The sequence below is a fragment of the Dipodomys ordii genome, unplaced genomic scaffold (genome assembly GCF_000151885.1).
Source record: "Dipodomys ordii isolate 6190 unplaced genomic scaffold, Dord_2.0 Scaffold163, whole genome shotgun sequence".
Lineage (NCBI taxonomy): Eukaryota > Metazoa > Chordata > Mammalia > Rodentia > Heteromyidae > Dipodomys > Dipodomys ordii.
Genome location: NW_012267379.1, coordinates 1042305 through 1057265, shown reverse-complemented (window position 1 = coordinate 1057265; position 14961 = coordinate 1042305). Strand labels below are relative to the sequence as shown.

Genomic DNA, 14961 nt, shown 5'->3' with positions numbered 1-14961 from the left:
GGAGCCGCGGGGGCAGTGCCCGGGAAGGGCCCGGCCCGGCCCTGCGGGCAGCCGGTGGCCGGCTCTGTACCCGCTGGCCTTTGTGACTGGGGCGTGCGGGTCTCACGCGGGGCTCACTGTCCTCTGTCTCCAGGTTCTGGAGGACACATGCCGGCGGCAGGACTTCGACCCCAGTGAATATGACCTGAAGTGAGTGTTGAGGGGCTCGGCCGGGGCTCCGTGTCTGGCTGGGGCGCGTCGGCCTCTTCCTTTCCAGTTCTCAGTGACTCGGGCTTACTTGGAATGTTCTGGGGAGAGCCCTTCTGAACTTCCTCCAGCTCTGGGTGTTCAGGTGCTTCTTGGCTTGTGTTGGTATCACTGAGTTTTTTCTTTCCTTTTCTTTTTTTCCCCTGGTTGGTCATGGGACCTGAACTCAGGGCCTGGCGCTGTCCCTGAGCACTTTTTTGCTTAAGACTAGCACTCGACCATGTAGAGCCACAGTGCCACTTCTGGTTTTCTGGTCGTTATTGGGAGATAAGAGTTTTACAGACTTTACTTTTTTAAAAAAAAACTTTTAATGCTTTATTGTAAATGAAAATCAAGAGACTACAAAAGTATTGTGAAGCAGAAGGCACCCATTGTAGGTTAAACTGACTCACTCTGTAAGGGACACAAGGACCACACCCACAAAGGTCATCAAATAGTGAGATTACTGACAGCATGTCATCTACCTTCTGAAATTTCACCTTAAAAACAAATTTAAGGGGACACTGGCTACTGTTGACTTCTTAGCCAGGGAATATAGAAGAGAAATCATCTACAGGTGCCTCAAGTCTCCACAAACACAGTTTTACAGAAATAAGCCTAAATTAAGAAAGAATGTCAGGTGATGTTGAAGCTTGCTCTTGAGAGGCAATCTGCATTTTAGGATGTTTGATCACACTCTTTCTCCTGCTGGATAGTTTCCTTTGAAGGAAGAGTTTTTTTCCTCAGCATTAGTTTTCTTCAGTTTTGATCTGTCAAACTTTTCCACTTCAGACATGTCTGGCTTATCACTCATCTTTTCTTTTTTTTTGGGTCCGGTCGTGGGGCCTGAACTCTGGGCCTGGGCGCTGTCCCTCAGCTCTTCAGCTCAAGGCGAGCGCTCTACCACTTGAGTCACAGCGCCACTTCCGGCTTTTTTCCTTTTGCTTATGTGGTGCTGAGGAATCGAACCTCAGGCATGCAAGGCACGCGCTCTACCACTGAGCCACCTTCCCAGCCCCTTATCACTCATCTTGACTGGAGGCCTGGTGGCCCCTGTGAGGACACTGGCAGGGGTAGAACACTGGCTGGCTCCTAGCCGGTTGGGTCTCAGACTTTCTTACTGGAGCTGGCTTCAAACCCTGATCCCCAATCTCAGCCTCCTGAGTAGGTAAGATTACAGGTGTAAGCCATTGGTGCCCAGTTTATATCACTCAGTTTTTACCTCTATTTTCTTTTTTTGGTCCGGTCCTGGGGCCTGAACTCTGGGCCTGGGCGCTGTCCCTCAGCTCTTCAGCTCAAGGCTAGCGCTCTACCACTTGAGCCACAGCGCCACTTCCGGCTTTTTTCTTATGTGGTGCTGAGGAATCAAACCCAGGGCCTCTGGCATGCAAGGCAAGCGCTCTACCACTGAGCCACCTTCCCAGCCCTTTACCTCCATTTTCATGTGGTCTACTCTTAGTGTACTATGGGAACACTTGTTTAGTACCTGCCAGATAGTCTGATTTCACTCAGCATCTTTAGCTTATATTTGCAAAGGTCTGTGTACCAAGCAAGGCCATATTCACAGGTGTTGGGGCCAGGGCACTGGTGTATCTTGTTGAGGCAACTCTGCCAAGGGTTTTAGTGCATTTAGTTGTATAAGTTCCTGGACAGGGTGCTCTGGGGGCATTGAGCTAGTCATGGAGAAATAGGGAGAAATCCTGCGAACTAGGTGGAGCCTGGCAGCCCTGGATGCCTGGGATTCCATGGATGGCTCATTGATCTGAAGAGGGCCTCCATCAGATCCTAAAGGAGTGGAAGACAGAGAAATCACGATACCAGTAGTGGAGGAGTGTGGAGGCCCAGGGAGCCTGCTCTCTTGGCCTTGTGTTCATGGCCAGGTAGGATTGAGCGGCCCCAGTCTTCCTCCTCCTCTCTTGGCCATCTGAGGATCTCAGAGCACACGATCTTAATGGACTGGCTCTCCCCAAGCATCCCCTTACTGTGCCTGCTCTCTGTTCCCTGTTGACCTGTCTGGTCCATGCGATATGTCTGTTTGAGCCAGTGAATCCAAGTTAAGTCAGTTCTTCTGAAACACACTGTATTAACCTTTCCTACGTCTTTCTTAGTTCTCCTTGGGTCTTCTGTCCTGTTTGGTACTAGACATTTTTTTTTTCTTCTCAGTTGTGAAGCTTGAATTCTGGGCCTGGGCACTGTCCCTGAGCTCTTTAGCTCAAAGCTAGCGTTCTACCATTGAGCCACTATGCCACTTGCAGTTTTCTGGTTGTTTATTTGAGATAAGTCTCATGGACTTTCCTGCCTGCGTTGGTTTTGAATCGCGATCCTCAGATCTCAGCTTCCTGAACAGCTAGGATTCCAGGCGTGAGCCGCTGGCGCCCGGCTGGCACCAGACGTTTTATGTGGCAGTTCCCAGGTTCCTAGCCTCGCTGAGGATTGCTGTTAATGTTGCAGCATTCTCATTCTTCAAAACACCATTAGGAAGTGGAGCACCAGTGACTCACACCTTTAATCTGAGCTACTTAGGAGCCTGATTTCTGAGGATCACAGTTTGAAGTCAGCTCAGGCAGAAAAGTCCCCATGAGACTCTTACCTCCAAGTAACTACTCAAAAGCCAGAAGTGGTGCTGTGTCTCAAAGTGGTAGAATGCTAGCCTTGAGCAAAAAGAGCTCAGGGAGAGCACCCAGGCCCTGAGTTGAAGTCCTGTGACTGACAAAGAAACTCCCCAAAAGTGTGGCTCAAGTGGTAGAGTACCAGCCATGAGTAAAAAACTTGGGGATGATGGGCTGGGAAGGTGGCTCAGTGGTAGAGTGCTTGCCTTGCATGCATGAGGCCCTGGGTTCCATTCCTCAGCACCACATAAGAAAAAAGAAAAAAAAAAGCCGGAAGTGGTGCTGTGGCTCAAGTGGTAGAGTGCTAGCCTTGAGCTGAAGAGCTGAGGGACAGCGCCCAGGCCCAGAGTTCAGGCCCCACCACCAGACCCAAAAAAAACTTGGGGATGAAAATATAAGGCTCCCGAGTACAAGCCCCAATATTAGTGCGTGCGCACGCACACACACAGACACACACACACACACACACACACACACACACACACAGAAAGAGCTGGGGACTGGTGGCTCACCTCTGTAATCCTAGCTACTCAGGAGACTGGGATCTGAGGATTTTGGTTCAAAGCCAGCCCTGGGGGCATGGGAAGGTGGCTCAGTGGTAGAGTGTTTGCCTTGCATGCCTGAGGCCCTGGGGTCGATTCCTTAGCACCATATAAGTAGAAAAAGCCGAAAGTGGTGCTTTGGCTCAAGTGGTAGTGTGCTAGCCTTGAGCTGAAGATCTGAGGAACAGCACCCAGGCCCAGAGTTCAAGCCCTGTGACTGACAAAAAAAAAAAAAAAAAAAAGGGACAGTGCTCAGGCCCTGAGTTCAGGCCCAACTGACCAAAGAAAAAGAAAGGAAAAGCTTTTTCTGATGGTTTTGTATTCTTTATCTTATCTATGGTGTTCTCATATGCATGTTGGGGGAATGTGGGGGGAGGGTACTGAGTCAGAGGAAAAAGGGTGAAAACATGCAGCAATGGAGCACACAGGACACCGAAGAAAGTGAACTGTGCAACTGGTGGGTGGAGCTGGGAGAGGATGCGGGATCAGGAGGCACTGTCCTACCTGACTCATGAATGTAACCCCTCTGTACATCACCTCCGTAATGACAATAAAGTAATCTTTTAAAAAAGTGAAAAGAAACATAGTTCCAGGTCTGACTTCTGGATGAGTGGCAGAATGCTCTCCTCCTATTTTCTCCTCTGGTGGGCCATGCTAGACGTGTCTCATAAATTACAGCCATGCAGATGAGTGTTTTAGAGCCTTTGGTGGGAGTCTGTGATCTGGAGTTACTGCAAGCTATAAGAGTTAGGATGAAGGGGGACAAGGTCAGGGAAACTCCTGGGCTGGAGGCACAGCCCTGTCTGCTCCAGGTTAATGCACACACACACAGACAGACACACACAGACACACACACACCCTACCTACACACACACACACACACACGCACATGTGCACACACCCTACCTAACTTTACATTCTCTTTTTGCCTGTCCTTGCGGTCTTTCCAGGGGCAGGTGTTTTCTCCTGTTGGTTCATGGCCTGTGTGGGTTCTGAGCTGATGTCAGGAGCCATATAGTAAGGTCCCAGTTCTGCCATTGCAGGGCCAGCCTGCATGTTGTCCCTTCCCCTTGATTTTCTAGTCTTCCAGGCAAGCCAGGCATGACTGTAGTTGTGCTCTCTGGAGAGCGCAGGCTCTTGGAGGCTGTTTCCAAGATGTACTTGAGGCTGCTGTCCTCTTTTCCCGCCCTTGGATGTCTTGGTCTTCCTGTGCTTCTGAGAAATTGTGTCCCTCAGGGCCCGGGAAAGTCTGTGAACATTCTTTCATACTGGGCTCACTATGTCCTTGATGGGGTCCATGCTGACCCTTCCTCACAGGTTGGGAAGTGCTCAGTCTGCCTCAGACAGAGATGATGGCTGTTGTGGGTTGGAGGGCCTGGCTGTGTGTCTGGTTTTAGCCTGAGTTTGCTTTGAGAACATTGCCATTATAGGTATGGTGTCTACAAACACCGCTATCTGTGTTGCTCTCCACGTGTGGCCCATTTGAAGGCCTGAAGGATGGCGGGAGGCAGGAGTGATGGGAGGAAGGGTTCTTTTCTCTTTTTGGTCGGTCGTGGGGCCTGAACTCTGGGTCTGGGCGCTGTCCCTCAGCTCTTCAGCTCAAGGCTAGCGCTCTACCACTTGAGCTACAGCGCCACTTTCAGCTTTTTCTGTTTATGTGGTGCTGAGGAATTGAATCCCAGGCCTCATGCGTGCAAGGCAAGCGCTCTACCACTGAGCCGCCTTCCCAGCCCCAGGAAGGGTTCTCTTTCTTTCTTTCTGCCACAGTGCTACTTCCAGCTTTTTCTGTTTATGTGGTGCTGAGGAATTGAATCCCAGGCCTCATGCGTGCAAGGCAAGCGCTCTACCACTGAGCCGCCTTCCCAGCCCCAGGAAGGGTTCTCTTTCTTTCTTTCTGCCACAGTGCTACTTCCAGCTTTTTCTGTTTATGTGGTGTGAAGGAATTGAACCCAACGCCTCATGCATGCAAGGCCAGCTCTCTACCACTGAGCCCCTTCCTGGCAGGAAGGGTTCTCTTTTTTTTGGGGGGGGGGTCTGGTCATGGGGCCTGAACTCTGGGCCTGGGCGCTGTCCCTCAGCTCTTCAGCTCAAGGCTAGCGCTCTACCACTTGCGCCACAGCGCCACTTCCAGCTTTTTTCTTTTTTCTTATGTGGTGCTGAGGAATCGAACCCAGGGCCTCATGCATGCAAGGCAAGCGCTCTACCATTGAGCCACCTTCCCAACCCCAGGAAGGGTTCTTTTTGACTGGTGGCTGTTACCTGAACGAGAGCCACTGAGGTAGCGGGATACTGCGGCTTCATCTGATAGAAGTTTGCTTGTGTGTGTTTGCTTCGGAGGGTCTGCTTCCGGGCTGCCCCTGTTTCAGGGTCTGCGGGTCCTGCCCTCAACTTTTGTGTTACTAAGAGGCTCCAGCTGCCGCCTTGCAGCGTGGGTGCTTGGTTCTGAAGGCCACTGTTGTGGGGGCAGCTGGGTGGGGGTCACGCTGGGGCCTGGCCAGTGTGGGCATGCGTCAGTGTGCAGGGCAGCGTGTGACTGTGGTCTGTCCTGCAGGTTTCAGAGGACTGTGCTTGACCTCTCCCTCCAGTGGAGATTTGCCAACCTCCCCAACAATGCCAAGCTGGAAATGGTGCCCGCCTCTCGGAGCCGTGAGGGGCCAGAAAACAGGGTAGGTGACTGGCCATGCAGCTCCTCGAGCTTGCTTGCTGCTGCGGGGGACTTCTGGAGGGCAGGATGGGTCCTGCAGTGAGCCAAACGGGGTCAGCCTGGGCCTGACTCATTCTGTCTTCCTGGGTGAGGCCAAAGTAGTGTTTTCACTTAGTAATGACTGGGGATTGAGTGTTTATCTGTTTACTCCTTTGGTGGGTATATGGTGCCACGTCCATCCATTGTTGTCAGTAGCCTTCCCCCGCCGGCCTGACGTTTCTGCTTCTAGGCCCTGTGGAGCCCTGGCAAGGCCAGCTGTCGTGGCTCCATCTCAGCATTCGGGGGGCCAGGCTTTGCCAGCGCTTCCCTCTCAGCTGGCCAGGCTCCAGCCACAGCTCTGCCGCTGGCTGTGACGTCTCCCTAGGTTGATGTGAGCTCCCGGAGGCGTCAGGAGCTCCAGCTGTAGGTGCAGACCTCCGCTCTGGTGTGATGCCCTCTGTACCTGCCATGGTGGGGTCCTGAGCCGCCGTGCTTCTGTATCCTCTCTGTACGATAGAGAAGAATGAGGTTTGGTTTTGGTTCTGGTCGTACTGGCTATAACCTCCTTCCTCAGTCCTTTTTACTATCGTTTTCACATAGGGTCTTAATTCTGTTTGAACCACAGTCTTCCTATTTATACTTTGTGTATAACTAGGTTGACAGTCACATACCACCATGCCCAGCATTTTTTTTTTTTTTTTTCTGATTGGTCATGGGGCCTGAACTCAGTTCTTCAGCTCAATGCTAGCGCTCTACCACTTGAGCCCAGTGCCACTTACGGCTTTTTCTGCTTATGTAGTGCTGAGGAATGGAACCCAGGGCCTCATGCATGCAAGGCAAGCGCTCTACCACTGAGCCACCTTCCCAGCCCCATGCCCAGCTTTTTATTGACTGAGAAAGGGTCTTAAAACTTTTGCCTTGGCTGACCTTGAACCATGACTCTCTGTCCCTACCTCCCTTGTGGCTGGGATTCTAACTTGAGCCATCCCCTCCCCAGAGCCTGAACTCAGGGCCTGGGCACTGTCCCTGAGCTCAAGGTTAGCACTCTACCACTTGAGCCATCCCCTCCCCAGAGCCTGAACTCAGGGCCTGGGCACTGTCCCTGAGCTCAAGGTTAGCACTCTACCACTTGAGCCACAGTGACACTTGTGGCTTTTTCTGTTTATGTGGTCCTGAGAAATGGAACTCAGGGCTTCCTGCATGTTAGGCAAGCACTCTACCACTGAGCCCCATTCCCAGCCCCAGAGCTTAATATGTAGCCTAGATTGGCCTCAAACTTGTCTTGTCTCCCAAATGCTAGGATTCCAGGCATGTGTTAGCTACCATGCCCCACTGGGAAAGAACTTTCCCATCCTTGTCAGGAGACTAGGAAGCTTGGGTCTGCTACTGATGCCTGGCAGGTGATAAGCGGAGTCAGGTGCCTGGGGCTGTGGTCTTCTTCCATATCTGCCCTGCTTCTCATCTGTGGGGCACCTTGAGAGCAGGGGCTGGGAGGCTCTGACCTCTTGTCAGCTGGAGTGGCTGCTTCTCCCTTGTGTGTTTCTGGGATTTAATGTCAGTGTGCACTGGAAAGGGAGGGAGCCACGGCTTAGAGAAGTGAACACTGGGTCCTGGTGCAGAGCCAAAGGTGGCCATTGGCGGTCATTTTCTCACAGGAGTAGGTTGGGCTTGTGTCTACACCCAGGCTTGGTACCCAGTGTGTCTGTCACTTGGCAGAGGGACCAGAAGGATATTTGAGGTTGATCTTTTGAGGCTATAGGGTATGTTCCTCATTGTAGACAAGTAAAATCAGTGCACTCAGTTATAGAAAAAAATTCATCCAGGCACTGGTGGCTCATGCCTATAATCCTAGCTACTCAGGAGGCGGAGGTCTGAGGATTGTGAATCAAAGCTAGCCCGGAGCTAGGTGCTGGTGGCTCACGCCTGTCATCCTGGTACTTAGGAGGCTGAGATCTGAGGTTTGCGGTTCAAAGCCAGCCTGGGCAGGAAAGTCCGTGAAACTCTTATCTCCAATAAACCACTAGAAAACCAGAAGTGGCGCTGTGGCTCAAGTGGTAGAGCAGTCATCTTGAGCTGAAGAGCTGAGGGACAGCGCCCAGGCCCAGAGTTCAAACCCCACTACTGACAAAAAAAAAACCAAAACAAAACAAATAACTAGCTAGCCCGGGCAGGAAAGGCCGTGAAACTATTATCTCCAATGAACCACCACAAAACCGGTAGTGGTGCTGTGGCCCACGTGATAGCGCACTGATAGCGCGCTGGCCTTGAGCTGAAGAGCTGAGGGACAGCGCCCAGGCCCAGAGTTCAAGCCCCAGGACCGGACCCACCCCCACCCTCACCCCCCAAAAAAAGAAGCACTTCAAACAGTGGTCTGTTGTGCAACAAATCACTCTAAACTTGGCAGTGCAGCAGCAGACCTGCACACATCACACAGCTGTGGGGGCTAGTCAGGAAAGCATCCCAGCTCACACCCTGGGGCTGCACAGGTGGCCCCTGGAAGGCCATCTCCCAAAGGTGCTGCCGGGTGGGGAGCTTGTGGCGCTTCCCGGTGCGTGTACATACCTGTGCTTCCTTTGGGGAGCCCCTCAGCCATCTTCAGTCTCCAGGGCCATTGTCTGCTCCCTGGCTCAGTTTCTATGGGAGGCCCCAGGGGAGGTGAGTGCCCTCCTGTGTGGTCCAGGAAACAGCCCTGGGTATGATGGGGCCACTGCTTTACTTCCTGGTGAGATCTCTCCTGTCCACCCTCCAGGTCCGCATTGCTCTGCAGCTGGACGACGGCTCTCGGTTACAGGACACGTTCTTCTCAGGCCAGACCCTCTGGGATCTCCTCAGCCACTTCACACAGACCAGGTGAGTATCGTTGCATAGGCCTCGCTGGCAGAAGTGCTACTGTGGTCACAGGCCACTCCGAAACCTATGCCATGCTTCTGGCCAGAGCCCAGGCCCCTTGGCTCTGCAGGCCTGGTTGAGAGGACGATTTGGGTCACGGGACTGTCGGTTACCAGCAGCAGCTGGTGGGTATGGAGTGGCCAGTAGGTTATCTTGCTGAGCTGCCAGCCCTGACCGCCCTGCCTCCCCCTCTGAGAAGAGAATGGTCATGCCTCTGTCTTGATGAGGACAGAAGAGACCTTCCAAGGCTTGGGGAGCCATGAGAAGGAAGGAAGGTATTGGGGATATTTTACAGTGCCTATGTTTCCTTGGATGGAGTTTGTGTTTTGGGGACCCTTGCAAAGAACCAGATAAAAGGGTATGTGATGACTCCTTCACAAAGACTTTGTTGGTGTGAAGTCTTCTTGATCGCCTCTCTTCCTGTGGTTTAATGGTTTAGACTGTACTCTAGAATGTGTAGAAGTGATCCCTTTATGTTTTGGCTCTCTTCACTGTGAGGTGGGAATCTTTTTTCCGGTGATGATTATTATCTTTATTATTTGTGGTGCTGGGGACTGAATTCGCAGCCTCACACTTGCTAGGCAGGTGACCTACCACCTGAAGCACTCCTCCAGGCCCTTTTTCTATTGGTTATTATTGTTTTTTCTTTTTGTTGCCAGTCCTGGGGCTTGAACTCAGGACTGGGCACTGTCCCTGAGCTTCTTTTGCTCAAGGCTAGCACTCTACCACATGAGCCACAACGCCACTTCCTGCTTTTTCTGTGGAATGGAACCCAGGGCTTTATGCGTGCAAGGCAAGCGCTCTGCCACTTCCTGGCCTCTGTGGGTTATCTTCACGGTGGGGTCTCGCTCTTGTCTGGGCCAGCCTGGACTGTGAGCCTCCTCCTTGTGCTCCCCTTGTTGCCGGGCATTTGCCACTGCATCCAGTGAGGTAGAGCCTCAAACCTTCTTGTGCCTTTGTTTCAACCTGTCCTGGAACTGTATTCTCTTCTCCTCCTGCCCCTGACCTCCCATCTCCACTTCCCACATAGCTGGGATTACAAGGCCTCGCCTTTTCAACTTTTGTTTTTGTTTTTTTGTTTTGTTTTGTTTTTTGGTTGTGGGGCTTGAACTCAGAGTCTGGGTGCTATTCCTGAGCTCTTTTGCTCAAGGCTCTACCACTTTGAGCCACAGCTCCACTTCCTGTTTTTTTTTTTTTTTTTTGGGTCCGGTCGTGGGGCCTGAACTCTGGGCCTGGGCGCTGTCCCTCAGCTCTTCAGCTCAAGGCTAGCGCTCTACCACTTGAGCCACAGCGCCACTTCCGGCTTTTTTCTGTTTGCTTATGTGGTGCTGAGGAATCGAACCCAGGGTCTTGAGCATGCAAGGCAAGCGCTCTACCACTGAGCCACCTTCCCAGCCCCCACTTCCTGTTTTTGAGTGGCTAATTGGAGATAAGACTTTTCTGTCTGGGCTGGCTTTGAACAGCCTCCTGAATAGCTAGGATTACAGGATGAACCACCAGCGCCTGATGTGCCTCTTCAACTTTTAATGATTCAAACCAACACAGTGGGAGGCATAGTATTTGCTGTGTGGCTGAGGTGAGTTGTTTGCCCCCTCTGGTCCTCTGTAACTTCATCTGTAGCATGGTTGGTATGAGATGAGCTCATGTGCCTGGAGCCCTGAGGAAATGGGCTGACACAGTGGTTTGAGTGTGTAAAAGGTTGTGTCTTATAGACAGGAAAATCTACTCAGGGCTGTCAGGAGCGCCCAGCTCTCCGGTGTGGTGCTTGTGGAGGAGGGTAGGAGTCAGTGGTGGCAGTGCTGGTGGAAATGGGTGGCGGATGGGTGTAAGCGGTGCGCGCGGCCGGATAAGGGTGTGGAGGGAGTGCTGCCACTGTGCTCAGAGGCCACGGAGGGGCCAGGCCGGTCAGGTGGTGGTATTGGCCGAGAAGCCTGTGGGGCACTGGTGGAAGCCTGGAAGCATATGGCCACCTGGAGTCGGCAGCACGGTGCTGGGGGTCGCTGCGTCCTGTCAGGTCGTGTGGCGCACCCTCTGAGGGAGACCTAGCTGCTCCGGCAGAGGGGCTGGAGTCCTGGTGGAGGGCGGAGACTGTGGTCACTTGGGGTCAGCTGGGTTGTTCAGCCCCACAGCCTGTAATGCCAGACCACTGACCAGCAAGCCTGAGGTTTCTCCCAAGAGCCTGTGGCCATAGCAGAGGACGTGCCAGCACAGAAGGCCTGAGGTTCCCAACTGGGAGGCCTGTGGCTGCAGCATAAAACTTTTACCAGGAAAAGGGGGGGGGGCAGGGAGAGAGAGAGCGAGCGTGCATAACACCTGCAACGGAAAGTGAGGTGTTTAACTAGGACGGTTCTGTAGGCCCCTGTCTGTGGGTCAGAGTCCTGTGTCACTGTGGAACACAGAGCTTGGGGACAGACAGGCTCACAGGGCCGAGCAGGCCAGGACCCCTGGAGCTGGTGGAGTGGTACCCAAAATCCTACTTGTTCTGGAATTCTCTATCTTGCCAGGGTGTCATGGAACAGTGAGGATAGGACACAGGCGCTCCTGAATGAGGAAGAGCCCACTTGCCCTGCACACCTCTCTAGGAAGGAGGACACCTCAGACCCTGCTGGGGGAGGAGGGCACGAGGTGGGCACAGACAAAGCTGGACACATCGGGTAGAGGCCTGGCTAAGGCCGTAAGGCGCCAGCCAGCGAGCAGAGGCAAGCGACGGACAACTGAGTTTGAGTTCTGGTCAAGGGCAAACAAACAAACAAGTACAGAAAGTAACTTGGGAAAGAAGTGAGCCCCCAGGATGCTGTTCTCAGCCGGTGCCCCGGGTTGGCGTAGTATCAAGATGTGTGGATGGAGGGCTCCATTTCCTTTGTGGCCATCTCAGTCGTAATGTGCGGAAGCAAAGACAAGCCGAGTGGCTCCTGTGCTAGGGCAGCCTCCAAGTGGTTGAGGGCGCCGCAGAGTCAGGGGCGGCTCTGGTGTTGTCACGGCCCTGGGTCTGCGCGGCTCCTAGGAGGTCCAGCTGAAGACACAGCGCGGAGGACACTTTTCCAACAGCAGCGGGCGCGGAGGTGCTGGGCGCTCACTCAGCCTCTGGGGTCTGGTGACACTGGCCTGTGGAGGATGGATAGTGTGTGAACTTGGGGTACAGACTGATTTCTCCCCCTCTCCTTTTCTTGGTGTCAGTCATGAGGCTTGAACTCAGGGCTGAGGTGCCCTCCTCAGCTCCATTTTGCTCAAGGGCAGTGCTTTCCCTCTTGAGCCACAGTCAGTACCACTTGCGGCTTATTTTAGTTCATTGGCGGTAAGAGTCCCACAGACTTTTCTGGCAGGGCTGGCTCTGAGCCTCCTGAGCAGCTAGGATTACAGGCGTGCGCCTCCAGTGCCTGGCTTTCCCTTTTTCTTCTGCTTCTTCCTTTGTCATACTGTCTTCGTAGAGATGCTCAGTGCTTTTCCTGTGGCAGACCTGACTAATGCTGCATGCTGGCTCATGTGACAGCACCAGCCCTCAAGTACTTCCTTGTGCAGCCCCCAGGCCGCGCCGGGGCAGGCTCTCCAGCCGCCACCTCCTTGGGGTGAATTCAGAGGCAGGATTGGGGGCCAACAGATAAGGGCTGGCTTTGAACCATGATCCTCAGATCTCAGCCTCCTGAGTAGCTAGGATTACAGGCGCCTCCGGCGCCCGGCTTTTATTTTATTTTTTATATGTTTTTTATTTTTTGTCAGTCGTGGGGCTTGAACTCTGGGCCTGGGCGCTGTCCCTCAGCTCTTCAGCTCAAGGTGAATGCTCTACTGCTTGAGCCACAGCGCCACTTCCCGTTTTACTAGTGACTTATTGGAGATAAGAGTCTCACAGACTTTCTTGCCCGGGTTGGCTTTGAACCATGATCCTCAGATCTCAGCCTCCTGAGTAGCTAGGATGACAGGCGTGAGCCACCAGCGCCTGGCTGGTCATTTATTTTAGGGTAAAGTTTTTTTTGCTTTTGTTTTAGTTTTTGTTGGTCATGAGGCTTGAACTCAGGCTCCGGGCCCTGCCCCTGAGCTTTTTTGCTCAAGACTAGCACTTTACCACTTTGAGCCACAGCTCTACTTTTGGTGCTCAGGTTTTAAAACCCAGCATTCATCTCATATTCCACTCTGCTTCTGGCTGGCAGCTGTGAGGACAGCGCTGGTCTCCTGGGCGGTGGCTGTCCCTCTGGCTGCCTCTGAGGCCCTGCAGGTCCTGGTGGACGCCCGGGGAGTGGCTTGGGCTGCTGGTTCCCAGCTGTCCCATCCTCTGGACCCTGACATCCGCCCCCATCTGCCTCCTGTGGGCTTTACTTTAGGGTGGCGAGATGAGTGCCGCCTAAGTGGTCAGGTCAGGACACTGAGGGAAGGGAAGATGTGATCAATCTGAAGGCCCCTGGGCCTGGCACCTGGAAAGAGAGCATGCACGCGTGCACACGCATGCGAGAGCCGGGGCCTTGGTAGGTGGTGGACATTACCAGGCCTGCTTCCTGACAGTCCACCTGGAGGCCACTGGCTGTCACCTGCATGGGTGCTGGTTCAGGGGGCCACTCTAGCAGGTTGCATCAGCCAGCTCAAAATGCTGGAGCTGTCAAGTGCTGGAGGCTTGGTGTACTCTGTGGTACTGGGAGGAGGAAGGGGACTGGAGGCCAGGCAGTCTCTCGGCTACTGGTGTAATGAAGTCTGGCTTGGGTTCAAAGCAGTGCCTAGACAGAGCCTGCCTTCCAGACACTCCAGACGCTAGGCAGCCTCTGTCTTTTTCTGCTCCATGATGGTCTGGCCAGCCCACCCCTGGCTGCTCTCTGAGGTTTTTTGGTCAATGTCAAAAGTTCATGAACTGACTTAGAGGGGACTCTGTCTCAGAGGTACGGTGCCATGCTGGCCATCCCACGTGTCACTGTCCCCTCGACCACATCTCTGTCCCTCCTGGCTGCCCGCAGTGTGATCTGAGCCCTTTGTGAGTAGGAGCTGTGACTGTTGGGAAGGCCAGGTGACTCCCGGGACCCCAGAATATTGTGGACTCCGGAGAGGGTCCCAGGAAAGACAGGGTTCTGTCACAGCTGGAGACCTGAGCTTGTGCCCACATGCAGGGCAGTTTTATGTGCCACTAGGCAGCTGACTCTGCTCCTGTCCAGCTGGCTGGGGAGGGACAGAGCTTCTTTCCTCAGGACGCTTGTCAGCTCAGCCTCTCAGGTCAGCCATCCTGTAGTGAGGCCCACGGAGCCAGGAGGTGCCACGCCCTGCCGTAGTCACAGCTCAGTGGTTTTGACGGGGTGTCCATACGGAAGCACAGTAGTGCCAGACTTGTTTTTGGCAGCACTGTGGTTTGTACCAGCCCTGGCCTGGTCAGGCCCACACAGGTGACATGACATAAAGAGGGACAGACAGCCCCTGTCCCCGGTGCACAGGGCTCTAGGGGCACAGACTGCCTGCTTGTTCAGGGGTCGACGTGGCCTGAACCCACAGCCAGCTCAGTGGCAGCCACGCCTGCCTGGCTGTCCAGTGGCCAGTCAGGGGAGGGACTGAAGGTTCCTCTCTTGTGGCTGGTCTGGTTTTGATTGTTTGTTTGGCACTATTGGGATTTGAGCCCAGACTTGTATAGGTGCTTTGCTGCTAGGGTATGCTTTCAGCCCTTTTTGTACTTATTAAACTTTTTTGTTGTTGGTGGTGGTCATGGGGCTTGAACTCTGGTCCTGAGCCCTGTCCCTCAGCTCTTCAGCTCAAGGCTAGCACTCTACCACTTGAGCCACAGCGCTACTTCCAGTTTTCTGGTGGTTTATTTATTTATTTAATTTTTTTGGTCAGCCGTGGGGCTTGAACTCTGGGCCTGGGCGCTGTCCCTCAGCTCTTCAGCTCAAGGTGAGCGCTCTACCACTTGAGCTACAGCGCCACTTCCGTTTTTTTTTTTTTTTTCTGGTGGTTTATTGGAGATAGGAGTCCCACGGTCTCTCTTGCCCGGGCTGGCTTTGAACCGTGATCCTCAGATCTCAGCCTCCTGAGTAGCTAGGATTACAGG

At 53.4% G+C, this 14961-nt stretch overlaps 1 protein-coding gene and 1 pseudogene across 1 annotated transcript in view; one reads left to right on the top strand and one right to left on the bottom strand.

Moving 5' to 3' along the window:
- Window positions 1–6: 6 nt before the first annotated feature.
- Window positions 7–14961, top strand: part of Aspscr1 (alveolar soft part sarcoma chromosome region, candidate 1) — a 41428-nt gene continuing 26473 nt past the window's right edge. The window contains exons 1-3 of the mRNA XM_013033154.1: window positions 7–189; window positions 5928–6042; window positions 8809–8909. Of these exons, the coding sequence (XP_012888608.1) occupies window positions 6001–6042; window positions 8809–8909 (143 nt within the window). The 5' untranslated portion in view covers window positions 7–189; window positions 5928–6000. The remainder of the gene's footprint in view (window positions 190–5927; window positions 6043–8808; window positions 8910–14961) is intronic.
- LOC105998445 lies at window positions 862–1039 on the bottom strand (annotated as a pseudogene).